This window comes from Oreochromis aureus, linkage group 14 (genome assembly GCF_013358895.1).
Source record: "Oreochromis aureus strain Israel breed Guangdong linkage group 14, ZZ_aureus, whole genome shotgun sequence".
Classification (NCBI taxonomy): Eukaryota; Metazoa; Chordata; class Actinopteri; order Cichliformes; family Cichlidae; genus Oreochromis; species Oreochromis aureus.
In genome coordinates, this window is record NC_052955.1 from 41,471,468 (window position 1) to 41,490,868 (window position 19,401).

A 19,401-nucleotide genomic window follows, 5' to 3' on the forward strand; every position below is an offset into this window, starting at 1 on the left:
TTCTCTCTCCACAGGACTCTGGCTAAGGATAGCCCCCACCACACAGATCTGAAGCGAGCTAATCTGAGTGGAAATCACACACAGAGATGCTGTGAGTCACAGTGCAAAGTAAACTCTGCTCAGAATAGAAAGCGAAGTCGTACTTGCTTTTTTGTCATTTGCTATTCTGGGTTGAGAGAGCGCTTTTTGCAGCTGCACCTGCTTTATACCCATTCAAAGTAAGAGCGGGCGCACAGTGGCCTGGTTCAGCCCGTTTCATTAATAAACAATCCTCAGCACAAAATACAGTGTCTGCGAACTAAACAGGCCTGACGGGACCGTCTTTACTGATAACAAAGTGTCAATCTGCCACGGATGAAGCACTCTGGCACTCGCTTCACATGCCAACTGTGTTTGCCAAGACAGCGTGTCAGTCAGACGGCCATGTGGAGACAGCAGCGCCAGGCCGGACAGCTTGGATCAGACGGGCTCGGTCATTAGAGGGGGCTTACCTCCAGGCTCCAAAGGCTAGGGACAACTAGCTGAATTAAAGGCCGTTTAAGTTTCCCTTTTGCTTGGCACTGGCATCAAAGTATGCATTACTGCCCACAGCTGACAGAAAACTGTACCTGCACTATTTGTAAGTGCTCATCTTTTTACACTTGACTTCTGAATAACGTGTGTCACAGGAATATTAGTCGACGGTTTACTCTGGAGACCTTCCAACACGAGTGCCATGGAAATTCGAGGACACTCAGCAGAAGGGCTCTTTCTGCCTATAACACAGAGGAAAACATATTCAACTCCAGCGCATGGCTGAAGGACCATGAAGAGGCACAGAGCCTTCAGCTGAGCTCTTCTACACACTTTCAGCTGCTTCTCTATGAGTTTTACTTTTGTAGTAGGGCCTTGAGGCAACAGTTGTTGTGATTTGGCGCTATATAAATAAAATTGAATTGAATAGATGTGAAACTGAAACAGCCTTAATATCAGATTCATGTTCGTTACACTCGTAAAGACATTGTAAAATATGATCCACCAAAGAAGAAGACCAAATGATGAGCAACTTCAAAGAAGATAAATAAAAGTGCTTACTCCAATGTTAGACTGATGAACCTGTGAGTTCTTGATATGTTGATTAATAACAAACTTTCTGACAGTTGTAGGTTCTCAAACCAGACCAGATGCTGAATGGTACAAAAAGACACTGTAGACTGAACAGCACCTGCACAAAGCTGGAAAAGGGTAACCATGGTCCACCAGTGCCTGACTGGTTTGTCTGCTTTTTTATAAACACACGGGGTCTTTGTTTTTCTTTTTTTTTGGTGGATGGAGATGTTGTCAGGACTTGTTCTTCTCACATGAAGCACAATTCAGCCATAATCCACTTCACATGCATCACTACTGTTAAGTCTTGATGCAGTCAAATGGGCTTCAGTCATTGTGCAGGTGTGCTGTTTATAAGGCTGAAACCTGCAGTCAGCTGAGACTGAAGAAGTCACCTGGACGTTTCTCCCACTGAAAACATCCAGATGAACAGAATCAACTTCCTGGTCCTCCTGTTAAGGTGACGTCTGGTCTGAGAGTGCTGAACTTCAGATTCACCACCACTCCTACCTGTGTTATTCTCACGCTGACAGCTGCCTGGGGACAGATCACCTACGACCACACTTAGTATTTGCATTCTCATAGTTTATGAGCTGAAGACGACTTAAACAGCTGCTTACAGACACAACTTGTTTGGTCAAGCTAACCTTCAACTAGGGGTGGGCGGTATAAACGGTATACGGTAGAAACGATATAAATTTGGCCGACGGTAGAGATTTTGACTATACCGCTCTACCGCGATAGCGCATGTTGATGGTGTCATCAAGCTGTGCGTTTTTTGGTTCAAAGCATCGCATCATCTGCAAATTATGCCAGGCGACAGTAATAGCAAAGAGACAAAACATGCTTTGGAATATGTGGAAAGGCAAAAACTACGCTTCCTCCACTTCTGTACCATTGATTCATTAATGCTGAATTCTATCACTGCTGCTCTATTCCCATGTTGTTGCAGTATATTAATGACTAACCTGGTATTGTGGATGGATTATCTCAGTTGTTCTCCTGACTGAAGTTTGGTCCGTTTACAGCATCCCGCCATGAGATCGCATTTGTCCCTAACCATCGGGAACCCTCACGTTAACTTTTATCGAGTGGATTAAAAGTTAGCGTTCATCCTCCAGCTTCACTGTTTATGTTATGCTAACATAGCTGTGTCGCTAGCGATCACGTAGCACATCATTATATAGCAGCTAGTCCAACTTCAGTAACCCTACAAACGTCACTGCTGTTTAGTTTTCTGTCTTCATTTATGTTGGAAGTGATAGCAGAGCTGTACGTTTGAATGTTTCAGAAATCTCTCAGTCAGAACATGCTATATCATGTTTTTAGCTGGAAGCTAGCGCTAACTTCCTGCTAACTTCTAACTTCGTTTTAATCAATTCTGTTTTCATGGATGCCTGGATGTTAAATTTGATTGTTACACCTGATAAAGCAGAAACGCTGATCATTTTGTTAAAGTTTAAAGAGTTTAGACAGTTTGTAACTCTCAGTGATGCCGCAGTGTTCGTTTGACTTTGGGACCTGAAGCAGATGGAGTTTAGGACCCAGATTACTCCGCGAGGCTCCTGACTACAGAAGCCATAATGCTCCAACAATCCATCAAGCGGTGCGGCTTCGTAGCTTACCAAAGTCGTACTAAAACATTTTTGAGCGCTGTGTACCACATAAAATCAGTTCAAGGTCAGTAAGCACAACCAGAATTCATACTTAAGGTGCATTGGATTATAATGAACACTGTTGATTTTTGAGAAAATTAAAGGATTTTAAGTGCGCCTTATAATATGGAACATACTGTATACTGTACATAAGAAAATAATATATCGTGATATATATCATGACCGCACATGCTTCAAATTATACCGCGATATGGATTTTTGGCCATATCGCCCAGCCCTACGTCTCATGGTCTTCATTACATTCAACAGAAAAACCAGCAACTACCTGGAACCTGTCTATTACTTGTGTACAACTACGGTGACCAAAGGTTTGAGAGATCTGGGTGAAAGCTAAAAGTCAGAGATGAAAGACCTCCGCTGAAATTCAATATTTTAGTCCTTATTATTAAAAACATAAACATGTTTGATGGTCTGCACTAGTTTTCCTATTGTTAGTGGATTCAGGTCGTCAATGTCGAGTCCTTTCCAAATATCTGACAGTTCTCCAGAGAGGATTTCTTCCTGGTTCAATGCCACATTAAAATAACTTAGAACAACACTCCATATGGAGCCACATAAGTGTGAAAGTCTCCTGCATGTAAGCCACACTATGAATCTGTGCACGTGCGCAGCTGCAGTCTCCCAGCAGCCTCTGAGCTGTGTACTCCTGTTGGTTTCACAATAAGGCTGCTTTCTCCTGAACAAACTGCTGTGGAGGCTCACTGTTCACATAACTTTGCTTTTTGGTAATCAGTTGTGTGAATGAGTAGCAGGCTGTGTGTGAAAGGCTTTGAAACACACACGCTCACGGGCAAGAAGAATCTGTCATGACAGTGAGTCGACTGTGACTAATTACAGGCCCTGCAGCTCCACGCCCTGCCTCCTCACAGAGCTGCGAGTTACTGCGCTCAACAAATGCAACAACATAACAAGCTGCTGAGGAATTTAGCCTCTCAGAGAGCCTGTTAGCCTCCTGAAGGCCTTATTGACATGACTCAGTTATGTGCTCGCTCTGATACACTGCGAGCTGTGAGCCCATATCTAATGTCAATATTGTCTGTATATCTGGAAGTTGCACAAGGTAAAGGTTGTTGAAAACAGAAGGAGTGTCTGATCGTGGCGTGTGAAGGTCAGCAGGTTGGTAACAGAGACGTGAACAATGTGGATTTGATTGTATTTATCACTTGCACAGAGCTTTTATGTCTCAGGGAGGTGACGAGTCTCTAATGTTCCCTGGTCAGTGGTTTTATCCTGGTCTTGTGTAGTGATAACTGCAGTCTCATTTTCCTCCTGTGTTTTAATAAACTTTAATAAACACCAGAGCAAGTTTGCATCATTTACATTGTAGCATATTCTTTATACATCTGCAGCTGTTAGCTCGTCTTCCCTCTCCCTGTAAGCTAGCTTTCTCCTGATTGGTCGGCACTCACAAACAGGAGGTGGGTGGGGCTTCCGTCCTCATAGACAGTATGGCTCTCTTCTCTTTTAGTATATATGAGACATGTTTGACAGCATTTCTATGATCGGGTTGATTATTTACATTTGTTTACATGCATTTATGTTCGCGTTCGCATAACTGATCCAATTTTCCAAAGGTGCTGTGTGCATTTTCAAATTTTCTGCCACATGATCATATCTCTCTGCCTGGGAGGGATGTGAGGTGGGCAAATGAACTGAATCATTTCTTCAACAGATTTGATTCAGCCATGAGGCAGTCTCCAACATCGGCTGCAGACTCACCCACCCCCACTGCTGCTGTTCCACCTCTGACACCTCAGACACTTCACACCTCCTCTATTCACCCTGCTCACTCCTCCCCACCCCCAACAACAGCATCCAATACACACTCAACACAAGGCTCCAGCCTGTCTCTCTCAACCACCCAGGTTCGGAGGGAACTGAGGAGGATTAAAGCCAAGAAGGCAGCGGGTCCAGATGGCATCAGCTCGAGGGTCGTCAGGTCCTGCGCGGACCAACTGTGTGGTGTGATGGAGCACCTCTTCAACCTGAGCCTGAGGCTGGGAAGAGTCCCACAGCTCTGGAAAACTTCCTGTGTTGTTCCAGTGCCAAAGACTTCACGCCCCAAGGACCTCAACAGCTACAGGCCGGTGGCTCTGACATCCCACCTGATGAAGACCCTGGGCGGTTGGTCCTGGCTCAGCTTCGCGCCTTGTGAGCTCATCACTGGACCCACTTCAGTTTGCCTACCAGCCTGGCATTGGAGCGGATGATGCCGTCATTCACCTCCTACATCGTTCCCTCGCTCACCTGGAGACCGCTGGGAGCACTGTGAGAATCACGTTCTTTGATTTCTCCAGTGCCTTCAACACTATTCTTCCCTCGGTTCTGAAGGACAAGCTGGAGAACTCTGGGTGGACCATCACCTCACTACCTGGATTTTGGACTACCTCACCGACCGACCACAGTATGTGAGGACTCAGGGCTGTGTGTCGGACAGGGTCGTCTGCAGTACGAGGGCCCCACAGGGAACGGTTCTGGCTCCGTTCCTCTTCACCATCTACACTGCAGACTTCTCCCACAACTCCACCCAGTGCTTCCTGCAGAAGTTCTCTGATGACTCTGCAATAGTCGGCCTCATCACTGATGGGGACGACAAGGAGTACAGAGGACTGACTCAGGACTTTGTGGACTGGTGCCAGCTGAACTACCTCCAGATCAACGCCAGTAAAACCAAGGAGCTGGTGGTAGACTTCGCAGGCACAAACATCCTCCACTGCAACCACTGAACATCCAAGGTATGGACATTGAGGCTGTGGACAGCTACAGGTACCTTGGTGTTCATCTGAACAGCAAACTGGACTGGACTCATAACTCTGACGCCCTCTACAGGAAAGGGCAGAGCAGGCTGTACCTGCTGCGGAGACTCAGGTCGCTTTGGGTGGAGGGCCCACCCTGAAGACCTTCTATGACTCTGTGGTGGCCTCAGCCATCTTTTATGGTGTGGTCTGCTGGGGGCAGCATCTCTGCTGGGGACAGGAAGAGACTGAACAGGCTGATCCGAAGGGCCAGCTCTGTTCTGGGATGCCCTCTGGACCCAGTGGAGGTGGTGAGTGACAGGAGAATGGTGGCTAAGCTGTCATCCCTGTTGGACAACATCTCCCACCCCATGCAGGAGACTGTGACAGAACTGAGCAGCTCCTTCAGTGGGAGACTGCGGCACCCACGGTGTGGGACGGAGAGATTTCGCAGGTCTTTCCTCCCCATTGCTGTCAGACTCCACAACAAAGACTTTAACTGATCAAACACACAAACCCACACATGTGCAATAAGACTCCTATATGTGCAATTCTTCTTCTGACGAAGTTGTGTTTTTGTATTTTCCTACTCAGTTGTATATAGTATTTGTATTTCTATTTTATTCTATTGTATATATTATTCTATTCTATTTTATTCTATTGTATATATTATTCTATTCTATTTTATTCTATTGTATATAGTATTTTATTTTATTTTATTGTATTTTACTGCATTCCAGTGTTTTCTAATTTCTGCTACATAACTTTGCACTTTTGCTGTAACAAAACAAATTTCCCACCTGTGGGACTAATAAAGGTCATCTTATCTTATCTTATCTTATCTTATATCAAAGATGGCTGAAATGTGAGATCCATGAGCGTATCAATACTCACTGTGAGTAAAAGCCCAGGTTATAGACCACTCGAAACAGACTAGTCTTGGCTGTGTGTGACATCCGTGAGAGCAGATCTCTCTGATATGGTCACCACAGGCACAGCAGCACCATCTACATGCTACTGTGGTTAAATCCACTCAGAGTCCTTACACCAGGGGTCCCCAATCACAGTCCACGAGGGCCGGTGTCCCTGCAGGTCTTAGATGTGTCCTTTATCCATCACAGCTGATTTAAATGGATAAATTACCTTCTCAACGGCCGTTTATCAATGCCCAAGTACGCGAGTACGTACTCGCGTGCTCGGTGAGTACGTACCCGCCGAGAACGCACGGGAGTACGTACCTGCCGAGAACGCGAGCACGGACTCGTCGGCCGTTTCTCAATTCTCAAAATGCGCGAGCACGGACTCGTGATTTGTACCAGCGTGCGTGATGATGTCACAGGTCCGGAGTTTTACTGCCGTCCCTCTTAATTTAACTGTGAGTAACATGTTATGAAGCTTAACTTTAATCACAGCCAAACCGGTTTACTCAGGAACAAATAAAACACTGAAATAAACCAAACATTAACATTTAGAAGTGATCTAAGTAACTTATATATCATTTTTAACCTCAGTAGTGAAACCTCTATTAATAAAAATAGTGTACATGTACATACGTGTACATACCTTAATAAAAACAAGCAGGTGAGATGTTAGAACACTTTTATTTCTATTCTAGTGGACACTCAATACTATAGACAGCTGCTGGGGTTTGTTTAACCTGAGTAGTGAGAAGACCGCGAGCGGGCGGGGGGGGGGGGGGGATGTGCCGGGAGTCCGCTGTTGAGTTTTGGACGAAATGCATTCTGGGATATATAGCTGTCCCAAGTCTACACCGATGCATGCTCGATAAAATGGGCGGATCGAGAACACATCCGGGACTTTTCGCGTTCGGTGTGATGCGTGCCAATTGGAACAGTACTTGGTCTCCGACTGATGACGTATCACGAGTACACGAGAACGAAAGTACGCACAAGTACGCATATTGATAAACGCCCAACATGTCTTGAAGTTCTCCAGAGGCCTGGTAATGAACTAATCATGTGATTCAGGTGTGTTGACCCAGGGTGAGATCTAAAACCTGAAGGGACACCGGCCCTCGTGGACTGGGATTGGGGGACCCTGCCTTACACTATAGTCCCTTTGTAGCTCCTTGCAAAGTGTTGGTTGGCCTGCCATGTTTATTCATACAGGTCATGACTTATACCCACTGCTGCTCAGGACAAACATGGAGTTAATGTTGAAGGGTTGGACTTTTAGTCATTTCAATCAGGTTTTCATATTGAAACTAAACTTTAGACTTACGTGTTTTTAAAAAACTGTACTCTTATATCACACAGTGAACCCTACCTGACCACTCAAAGATCAATGAGCAGCCTAACAGCAGCAGCCGAGCTTCACCATCACACGTACGGAGCCTTTCATGGATATACACTTTGATTCAGCTCGCCAGAAATTATTTTACTGGACTGGAAACAATTTTTATATTTTTAAAATGCGGTTTCACCCCAAACAAACACTTGATCATCATAGGGAGAAGGAAGACATGTTGACGTAAGCCCAAATTACATTATGTGTGTGCCTAACCAGAACCTAGCCTCGGCTTCTTTCCATAATATAAAAGCATGCTGCCTTGGTGCATTCTGCAGGACCTCTGTGCCTGTAGAGGTTTAAACGCAGTCTCAGTGTGCAGATCTGATGCTGCCGCCATGTCTCAGTGGGAGGTACCAGGATATGACCTGGCACTAGGTCTGGGCCATATCATACCGTTCACAGTAATACCGGTGTAATGTTAGGCAACGATAAGAAAATGAAATGTTGCGATAGAATATGGGGAAAACGCGCATGCGCAGTGCCTTTGTTTACATACGCACATGGCGCCGACGCAGAATGAGAAGAGCGAAAGTGGATCGTTGAATGAAACAGATGAACCAGAACTGGTTTGTAAAAATGCTGCAACTTCAGTGGTGTGGAACTGGTTTGGCTTTCGTCCGTCAGATACACAACAAAGCACATTTTTGGTAGCGCATGCTAGCGGGCCGTCGTTATTACCGTGTTGTTTGGAAAATACGGCACACTTAAAATCAATCCTTTGATTTTTCTGAAAATCGACAGTGTCCCTTATAATCCTGCGTGCCTTATGTATGAATTCTGGTTGTGTTTACTGACCTCGAAACGATTTTATGTACACGGCGCTCGAAAATCTGTCAACGATGTTTTAGTGCGACTTTGCTAAGCTACGAAGCCGCACCGCTTGATGGATTGTCGGAGCATTACGGCTATCGTAGGCAGGAGCCTCGCAGAGTGATACGTACTGTGCTTCAACATAATATTACCGTATTGTGTGTGTATAACCTCTTTAAGTTTTGTGGATATTATACATGGTTATGCTGAGGATATGTCGGCCAGTTTCCACTGGAAATGCCTTTTGGTTAAACTGTCAGTGAGGAATTTGCACTGTTACATTTTTATATAACTTTAATGCACATAAATAACAGCTGCTTGTTTAAGTGAAAATACATTGATGGGTTTTTTGCACTAATAAAGTTGTGGAGTTGTAAAGTATTTTGTCTAGTGTCAATTATATCGTCAGTTATATCGTTATCGCAAATTTTCAAATGTATATCGTGATAAATATTTTTGGTCATATCGCCCTGCTCAACCTGGCACACAGAGAGGGCATCTCAGGTCTCAGGCCATCCTACACGGTTGATGTCACTCTGTCTTTAGCTTATAAAAAATACCCCTCTGTAATTACAAGAGAGGCAGACAAACGCCTTCTCATGCAGGCACAAACACACAAAGGCTTTTTAAGGACGATTTTGTCTCTGGAGTTCCAAGTTCAAGATGTCTACGGCGCTCCCTCGGCCCCCCTCTGCTCAGTTTAGGAAACAACAAACAATGCGGTTGCTACGGGCCCACGTGAGCCCCCCGAGAGAGACCGCATGTCAGCAGCAGTCTGCAAACAGTTCACCGAGGTGCCTCACTGGCCTCGCTATGCCTCCTTTTGCAAGCAAACACGCAGATAGTGCAATCGGTGCACTGTGTTCCTCCTGCAGGACACACACATTAGAGATAGCCGAGAGTATTTCCAGCGCTTCCTCTGCTGATAAATCATCATCATGAAAAAGAAAGAGCTTCAGCCAGTTTCTCTCTCACTGGGAATCAGATCTGTGCTCAACTCTGTAATCACAAGTTTTACACTAATCATTAATAAATCTCTAGATGGTTCTCTGGAATGAATAATTAGTTAAAGTAATGAAAAATGCCTGACACAGTCTTCTTAAGCCCAGCGGGACTATTTCACAGATTTCATCTCATCCACTTCACAAAGACTATTTTCTGTTAAATGAATCAAGCTGAATATTTGTGCTTGTACAAATGAAGGAATGAATCACATTTGCAATTATTCAGCTCACTCTCCTTAGACCATTTATTAAAAATGCAAAGCTACAGTGACCCTGGAAAAGCTCTGGGGACTCGGTGCCTTGTTCAAGGGCACCTACTGCAGATGAAGGCCAGCAGAGAAACAGGCTGCGGTGCCGTCACTGAACCTCTAACATAGGGCTGGGCGATATGGCCAAAAATCCATATCGCGGTATAATTTGAAGCATGTGCGGTAACGATATATATCACGATTTATTATTTTCTTCTGTACAGTATACAGTATGTTCTGCATTATAAGGCAAAATTTAAATCCTTTAATTTTTTTCAAAATTATAATCCAATGCACCTTAAGTATGAATTCTGGTTGTGCTTACTGACCTCTGACCGATTTTATGTGGTACACAGCGCTCAAAAATGTTTTAGTACGACTTTGGTAAGCTACGAAGCCGCACCGCTTGATGGATTGTTGGAGCATTATGGCTTCTGTAGTCAGGAGCCTCGCGGAGTAATCTGGGTCCTAAACTCCATCTGCTTCAGGTCCCAAAGTCAAACGAACACTGCGGCATCACTGAGAGTTACAAACTGTCTAAACTCTTTAAACTTTAACAAAATGATCAGCGTTTCTGCTTTATCAGGTGTAACAATCAAATTTAACATCCAGGCATCCATGAAAACAGAATTGATTAAAACGAAGTTAGAAGTTAGCAGGAAGTTAGCGCGCTAGCTTCCAGCTAAACATGATATAGCATGTTCTGACTGAGAGATTTCTGAAACATTCAAACGTACAGCTCTGCTATCACTTCCAACATAAATGAAGACAGAAGACTAAACAGCAGTGACGTTTGTAGGGTTACTGAAGTTGGGCTAGCTGCTATATAATGATGTGCTACGTGATCGCTAGCGACACAGCTATGTTAGCATAACATAAACAGTGAAGCTGGAGGATGAACGCTAACTTTTTTCCACTCGATAAAAGTTAACGTGAGGGTTCCTGATGGTTAGGGACAAATGCGATCTCATGGCAGGATGCTGTAAACGGACCAAACTTCAGTCAGGAGAACAACTGAGATAATCCATCCACAATACCAGGTTAGTCATTAATATACTGCAACAACATGGGAATAGAGCAGCTGCCAGAGAATTCAACATTAATGCATCAATGGTACGGAAGTGGAGGAAGCGTCGTTTTTGCCTTTCCACATATTCCAAAGCGTGTTTTGTCTCTTTGCTATTACTGTCGCCTGGCATAATTTGCAGATGATGCGATGCTTTGAACCAAAAAACGCACAGCTTGATGACACCATCAACATGCGCTATCGCGGTAGAGCGGTATAGTCAAAATCTCTACCGTCGGCCAAATTTATATCGTTTGTACCGTATACCGTTTATACCGCCCACCCCTACTCTAACAGTTATTACTGCTCACTCATCTCCACGTCTGCAAGTACCAAGCAAATTAGACTGTTCAGGAAATTCATATGAAACAAGTGAGTTGGTTTGTTCACCCTGTACAGGTTTAAACGCAGTCTCAGTGTTACACCCCAAACAGCACTTACATCATCAGCTGATGAACTAACGAGTTCATTAATACAGTGAGTCTGTCATCACAGTTTGGGACTTTAAAAGTCTCCATGAATTAAAGCTACTGAATTTAAAAAAAAAAAGAGGACTACAAGATGAAAAACTTAAAAAGGATCCGTCAGGATTATCAGCAACGCAACTCATCTGGAAACTCATATACAAACACTAATCAGCTGACTCAGCACATCCATAAGCTGTTTTTTAAAGACCGCTGAGTAACTATGGCACATTCCCGCTGAGGTACAGTCCTGACTCACCAGCCTCTCCATCTCCTGCTCGCGGAGCCTCTCCTCTCTCTGTCGTCGGTGGTACTCCAGCAGATCGTCCTCGTTGTCGCTGATCTCTGTGATGCTGTTCTTTCTCTCCCTCATACCGGGGTGCGGTCTCCCTGCAGACATCTTTCTGTGGGTCCTTGGGCTGGCTACAGGAGAGGAACCTGGCAATGAGCCCAGACTGTAAGCAGGCGACAAGGAATTCCCAAAGCTCGCTTTCCGTACCCCCGCGCCCCCGACGCTGCCCTCCGTCAACAAAGAGGTAGGTGAAGGACTGCGAGCTCGGATGCCTCTGCCGCAAGTCTGCTCCTCCGACTTGCGCCGAAGTCTGGGGCTCTCTGGAACAACCTTGCCCAGATTTGAGGGGCTGTCCAGAGGCCTCAGTGGGTTCACCGTGCCCGGAAGTGCCCCTGGGAGAACTGGAATCCCTCTGCGAGCCAAGGAGGGGCTTAAAGGTGGCAACTCTCTCATACTGCTGCCCGCTCCACCGCCCCCGTTCACTTCCACATTCCTTCGGGCCAAGCGAGGGCTTTCTGGGGGCTGCAACGAGCGTGGATGCTGCTGAAGAGGTGATCCTTGGATTATGTGGACGATAGGGTCCAGGGGAGGCTGGAACGCTCTGGTGGGTTGGGAAAGCTGCCTGGAGGGGCTGGAAGTAAGAGAGCGATCGGCCAGAGGGGCGTGCTCTCTGAAGGGGCTGGCAGGTCTTTCTTGGAGCACTGTCGCAGTCTTGGTCCTGGGGCTGGAGGGCGATGGGGATGAACAGGTCGGAAACTTGGGTGTGAGCCTGGGGCTACTTGGCACAGCGTTTCTACTGCTAAGAGATTCACTGGAGGACAGAAGGGGGGTCTGCCGAGGGCTCTCAGACCCATCTTGGCCCAGTCCTCTGTGGCTTGGCTTGGGGCTTGGAAGAGCCTCTGTTAAGACCTTTCGTGGCAACCTGGGGCTTTCCTGAACCTTTTGGCTCACCCCACTGCTGCTGAAGTTAGGCAATATGGTCCGTGGCTGGGGTACCGGCGGAGGCTGGGCGGTGAAGTTGTAGCTAGAGGAGCGTACAGGCACTGGCGGCAGAGAAGAACTCTGGTCCTGGGGTCCTCCACTAGGAGATGGACTGGTGAAGCTTCCACTGCTGGCTGCTGAGGGTGAGGACAGTGGGGAAAAAGGAGGCGATGTGTTCTCATAGCTGGACCCCACAGACATGGCCCCTGGGCTGGTAGGAGGTGATAACAGATACCGGCCCCCTCCGTTGACCATAGGTGACAGCGGAGAGTGAGCTGCGGACTGGCCCCCGGGAATCTTTTTGGCCTCCGATGAAGAAGGCTGAGGGTCATCCATGACTAGAGAATCCATGATCTCCTGGAGGTCCCTCTCAATAGAGCTGACGATAGCGCTGTGCTCGGATTGGACTTTCTCTCCAGGAGCTGGGGGACACTGGGCTGGACTGGCCTGGTGATTCCCATTGACCAAGCTCTCTGTGTCTAGAGGGAAAGCAAAGAGAACAAAACGCGCATCAGACAGGTATTCAAACAGAGTCAACGATATCCTCCACCCGAATAATTCACCCAGTTCCACCACATGCACCGACTCAGATATCATACAAAGAAAACATTTGCAGTGGAGCAGTGACGGCATTTTAAGAATTCTAACAACAGCAGCAGAAACAGACTGTTCAGAATACACTGTGCATCATGGCACCACTTACTGATTTCAAGGACAGCAAAGCAGCAGTGATGAGGGTCTTTCAAAGGCTGACTATGACATTGCAAATTGACATCAGTGACATGACACGATGGGGGTTTTTAGTGCAAGGCAGGAAGAACGAAAGCACACTCTGATTTATCTGTATATACTGACAACAGGAAAAAACATACAGCTCTCTACAGGCTTTGGGTTGTGGTTAGATTTGCCCTCGAGCTCAGCAGGTTTTTACAAGGACTGCTGTAACCTGTGGCAGTGAAAAGACTCGAGAGAGCTGAGTGGCATCAAGGATCACTATGGCACCGACCTGATAGTACGGAGCAACGACACGGGAAGAAATGAAGCTCCAAATTATTGTAAAAGATTGTGATTGGTTTCCTGTTGGACATTCAGTCCCGTCACTGTGTTAGATGCATAAAAACTCTAAAAGATCTGGGCCATATCAGACTGTTCACGGTAATACCGGCACAATGTTAGGCAACGATAAGAAAATAAAATATCGCAATAGAATATGGGGAAAACACGCATGCGCAGTGCCTTTGTTTTCATACGCACACGGCCGAAAAAGCATGGCGACAACGGAGAATGAGAAGGGTGAAAGCGGATCGTTGAGTGAAACGGATGAACCAGAATTGGTTTGTAAAAATGGTGCAACCTCAGTGATGTGGAACTGGTTTGGTGTTTGTCCGTCAGATACACAACAAAGCACAGTTTTTCATCTATAATTCAGTCATCTATAATTGACTGAGACAGGACTCTCTTCCAGACTCTCTAAACCCATCAGCACAATGTACATTTCAAATTCCTTTAATTTTAAATATGTTTATATTGTCTATTCTGTAAAATAGTCAGATTGTCTATTCCTATTTAATTCACTTTATGTACAGAATTCACCTGCTTGCTGCATACATGCTACTACTGCACATTCACCTAATGTATATACTATGTATATATTACATACATATAATGTCCTTCCTCTACCCCCCCCCCCCCGGCCGCCATTTTTGCACAAGTCGAGGAGCGTGTCAGGTTACATTTCACTGTGTGTTATACTTGTATAACTATGCATGTGACAAATAAAGAACCTTGAATCTTGAACCTTTGTAGGGTTACTGAAGTTGGGCTAGCTGCTATATAATGATGTGCTACGTGATTGCTAGCGACACAGCTATGTTAGCATAACATAAACACAGTGAAGCTGGAGGATGAACGCTAACTTTTTTCCACTCGATAAAAGTTAATGTGAGGGTTCCTGATGGTTAGGGACAAATGCGATCTCATGGCAGGATGCTGTAAACGGACCAAACTTCAGTCAGGAGAACAACTTAGATAATCCATCCACAATACGAGGTTAGTCATTAATATACTGCAACAACATGGGAATAGAGCAGCTGTGATAGAACACAGCATTAATGAATCAATGGTACAGAAGTGGAGGAAGCAAGAAGAATGAGTTGAGTAAAGTTTGATTTATCTGACTGCTTTGTTTCGCTTAATGTGCCTTATAATCCCATGCACCTTATGGTCCGAAAAATACATATTTGACTTTTTTATTTGGCACACTGCAGTTTAATGTTGCAAAGCACCTCTTTTTAACTACAGTGGATATTATACATGGTTATGCTCAGGATATGTCAGCCCATTTCTACTGGAAATGCCTTTTGGTTAAACTTTCAGCAAGGAATCTGCATTTGCACTGTTAAATTTTTATGTAGCTTTAATGCATATAAAAATAAAAATAAAAAACAGCTGCTTGTTTAAGTGAAAATAAATGGATGGGTTTTTTTGCGCTAGTAAAGTTGTGGAGTTATATTTTGTATTTTGTCTCACATCAATTATATCATCAGTTATATCGTTATTGCAAATTTTCAAATATATATTGTGATAAATATTTTTGGCCATATCGCCCTGCTCTGCTCTCTAAACATCTTTATTCTGGGCGGTCCAACCAGCTTTAGTGGTAAAACCTCTGTGGGTAGCGAGAGTTATCCCTTACTAGAGCTCTTTAATACAACTACTTTCAATAACGGTGGCAGTAACACTGCGCATGTGTTGGATGATCTCATTCCCCTGAACAACAGAAGAAGTCACAACAGTGACACTGCCTTCCTTTGAGAGCCCATCTTTAACCCTGATGACTTTCCATGATTCCTGTGAGGTTGTGCCACAGCGTTCCTTACTGTGCCGAAAACATCCTACGAGCCTTAGCCCCTCCTAACTCTTTACAGTCACACTGAAATGAAACAATTTAAAACATGTACTGCCAGACTTCCTCGCCTCCCCAGAGAGCTTCACAAACTGCTGAATTCGAACCTGCTATTTAAGATGCATTCAACGTCAATTTTCCAGCCTACTGTGGAAGACAGGTAAGTACAAGGCCAGAGAAGGGATTAGTGGTGAGGGAAAAAAAGGAAGGAAGGACACACAGACGGCACTGGATAGGAGAAAATGTGCCTACATAACCCAATTACTGTATGGCCCGAAAGCAAACGTAGGACACAGGCCAGGTAATCTAATCTTAATCATCTTCCTCTAATGTCAGCACAGTAGATTATAACACCAGAAACACACAGCCACGTGGCTCTGAGGCAGGGACCACTCCACAGATCAGTTTTTATTCACCTTAAATGAAATCTGTTCACAGTGACTTGTCTTTTTAAATGAGAATAATTGTAATGTAGCGTCATCAGTGCAAACATGAGAGGTAATAAAACAGCTGTCGTGTCTGAGAAGCAAATAAAAGAGTCAGTTTTGTGTCACAGAGGCAAAACCCACCAGTGCAAGTGCTCTAAAATACAGAAGCTTCACAAATAATGCATTAGCTGTGCCTGCTCAGCTGACACCACAGCAGCTATGCCTGCTTTTTCTCTAATAACGCCAAGCGCTGCCCACGTGACAGCCTCACCACAACTGAATCTGAACGCATCTGCGTGTAAATAACACAGCAGTGAAGTAACAATGTTAGTGTCACATCGACCGTCACGGATCCTGATGTGAGGAACACACAATACGGGATAAAGGCGGCCGTTTGCTGAGGGAAAGCCCGTGCAATGATGTCATGGCATACAGACCATCGCCTCTAGTATATCGTGACAAACTTCATTTAAAAACTGGCAATTTACTGCCGGCGTGTTCGCGGGTTGAAGACGAGCGCTGGTTTTAACATGATGGCATGATATTATATCATACGGGACATCCTCTGCTTTTCGGCATCAATTCCATCATATGGAAGCGCTAGCTAACAAACACACGCTTGGTTCATCTGCCATTCCCCATTTCTCCCCTCTGACAAGAACGCCGTATCATGCTGTTAGCAAAGAAAACCAGATTGCATTTAGTGGAAATCACACAGTCGTGTTTATTGATGTGATATGATCCGAATAAAGATTCAAAGTTACAGTGATTGATTCGAGTGTGTACCGCTGCTCTAAGACGTGCACACCTTCTTAGATAAGTAGCCGAATGAAAAATCGACGTATTGTTAATGGAGTTTGGCGTGTGACCACTTGGCATCACTTTTCTCAGGCGCTGAGCGCTAGGGTTACTCACATGAAGGAATAAAACTGCGCCCCGGTCAGTTTCAGTGCGGTTCACCTGCTATATGACCCACACATGAGGCCACGTCCTCCAGACAGCGCTGACAAGGCGGCTGTGGAGGAGCCCCGCCGTGTCTGGCTCCACACACACCGAAGAGACACGGAGCTTCAACGCCGCGCTGATAGTTCCACCGGTGTGCTGGGTACCGCTGCGAACCGCCGAACCGCTGGCGTCAGGTTACGCGAACAGTAACACGGCATTTCCGGTCCTGACTTTCAAAGTAAAGCTCTTTTAGCGTCAAGGGAACGTGCCACTGTTGAGAACATTTTCACTATTAAGGCCGATTTTAACTGAATATGAAAGTCCATACAATACCTTAGAAGTGCAGTTTTACAAATAAACCCAGTTATGAAAAACAATTCGCTCAGAACTCCTGGTGACAGGCATTTATTTTATTTTGAAGGTACATGTGTATGACTGACCGTGTCGTGGCTTACTTAACGAAGCCTTTCCTGTCCACAGTGATGTGAACCACTGCGAGATTTACGAGCCGTTTGTCACGGCAGCACATTTTATTGTTCGTCACTGTTCTCTGTGTCAACAGTGCAGTTTAGATGCGACCGAGGAGAAAGTATTAAATCGGCCCGTGTCCGCATTAAAACCAGGGATGGCAGTGGGAGAGTGATGCAGCTTATTAGTTTACCCAAACAAGACGAGCTTCAAAGAGATCAACTTTAGGACAAAAGTCAGAAATGACAAATATTCCTGTGCCTCAACCGTCTGTCTGAATATCTTTCCACATAAAAACACACTGATCGAGCACGGTGAAATATTAAAAGGAAAATGAGAGAGGTTCTTTTGGGATGGAAATGTGGGTTTGGAAATGGAAAACAGTGGCAGGAAATATGTGGCGGTTACCCTGTTAAATGGCAAAAAGATCCTCAGTCTGACGTCCTAATAGTGCTTTATTAATAAGCACTTGCTTTCATTTCATAATAGTGAAAAAAAAGAGATTCAGCATGCGGTAGTACCAATCTACAACCACAACTGCATCCCCAACCTTCAGCCTTGTCCTCAGAGCTGTGCAGCAGCCAAGTCACTGGGAGATAAAGGCCTTTCACTGGGAAGAATACAGAAGGCTGGGGAACAGGGACCAGAGGGGAAGCCCGGGCAGAGAGGGCGCAGAGATGGGAGACAGCACACTGGAACTGGGAGCTTTATATTTATAAATAGCCTCTGAAAAAGGATACTGTAACCCCAGCCGTCAGCCACTTTAAGGAAGCGCTCAGGACCACAAAGCTGTCTGCCGGCCTCGCACAGAGATACAGGAAGTGCCGGCTGGATGAAAATCCAGCAAAGCTTGCAGAAACTAAACGAGACAGGTAAATGCGACGGGCGCCGCTGCAATTTGTGACTCTTTACTGGTCTTCAGTGGAGGATGTGACAGTGTGTGGCTGTCTGTCTGTCTCTGTCTTGCACAGAAACTGATGACATGTCCTCTCAGCCAGCGCCCTGTGGGACAGGCTCCAAGCCCCCTCCAAACCTGGTAAACAGCTAAGGAAATGGAGGGCTGACTGACAGAGTGGTGCAAAGTGCACACGACTCTGGAGAATTGCATGAGATTTGATTTTGCAAGACAATCGTTACAAAGTGATGCAAGTTTTAGGATTCACAGAGGGAGGCCATAAACAGCTAATATCCCAACCAGCAGCACCAGGCTGCTGACAACACCAAACGTCCCCCGTCTGCAGGACTCATTCCAGTGTTACCATGTATGTGTGGCAGCATGGTCATGTTAGGGACATCAGAAGTCCTCAGGAGCCCTGGACCAGCAGGGCCAGAACAGATTTAAAGCAGACTCAGAGATTTCGATCAGTAATTTTTCCATCATCCATGTGTGTGAGGAAAAAAGACTGTATACTAAAGACAGAAGCAGGATCAACCATTGTTAGCATTTTCACACTGACCATCTCAGCGTTTTGCAGCAGTTTGTGACGAGCAAAGAGCAACGAGCAGCGCTGAGTGTGAAACGAAGGGAAGCTGCAGACTGATGGGCCGGCGGCATGTCAATCACAAGCTCACCATGACCTCATTGATCCTCTATTTTACTCTAATGGAATCTTTACCCTTTTACTCATACAGCAGCTTCACATTTCAGACCCACAAACTATCTCCATCTTTTGTGTACAGTGTATACACGTTACGTGCTTGATGGAACATGCCATCCATGTGTGGTGCTTCAGTCTGTTGGCGCTCTATCCAGCCTTCACACCTGTACAGCAGTATATACACACCTGTATCTGCACCATGAATCTGGAGAGATGCTCCGAGGTATCTTAAAGAGAGGAAGTGACTATAGTTTGTTGATCCACAAACTGCCTCCGTACACCGCAGAGATTCAGCCTAACCACACTCACTGGATGCTACAAACTGACACTGACTCACAGCTGACACACACCAGTTCACACATGAAGATAACAAGTGCCACTTTCA

The 19,401-nt window shown here is 45.4% G+C and overlaps 1 protein-coding gene across 14 annotated transcripts in view; it reads right to left on the bottom strand.

The window, feature by feature from the left end:
- Positions 1–19,401, bottom strand: part of phldb1b (pleckstrin homology-like domain, family B, member 1b) — a 131,935-nt gene that overhangs the window by 40,995 nt on the left and 71,539 nt on the right. For all 14 annotated transcript variants that reach the window (XM_039622756.1, XM_039622759.1, XM_039622758.1 and 11 more), the window contains one exon: positions 11,659–13,151. In XM_039622756.1, coding sequence (XP_039478690.1) covers positions 11,659–13,151 — 1,493 coding nt within the window. The remainder of the gene's footprint in view (positions 1–11,658; positions 13,152–19,401) is intronic.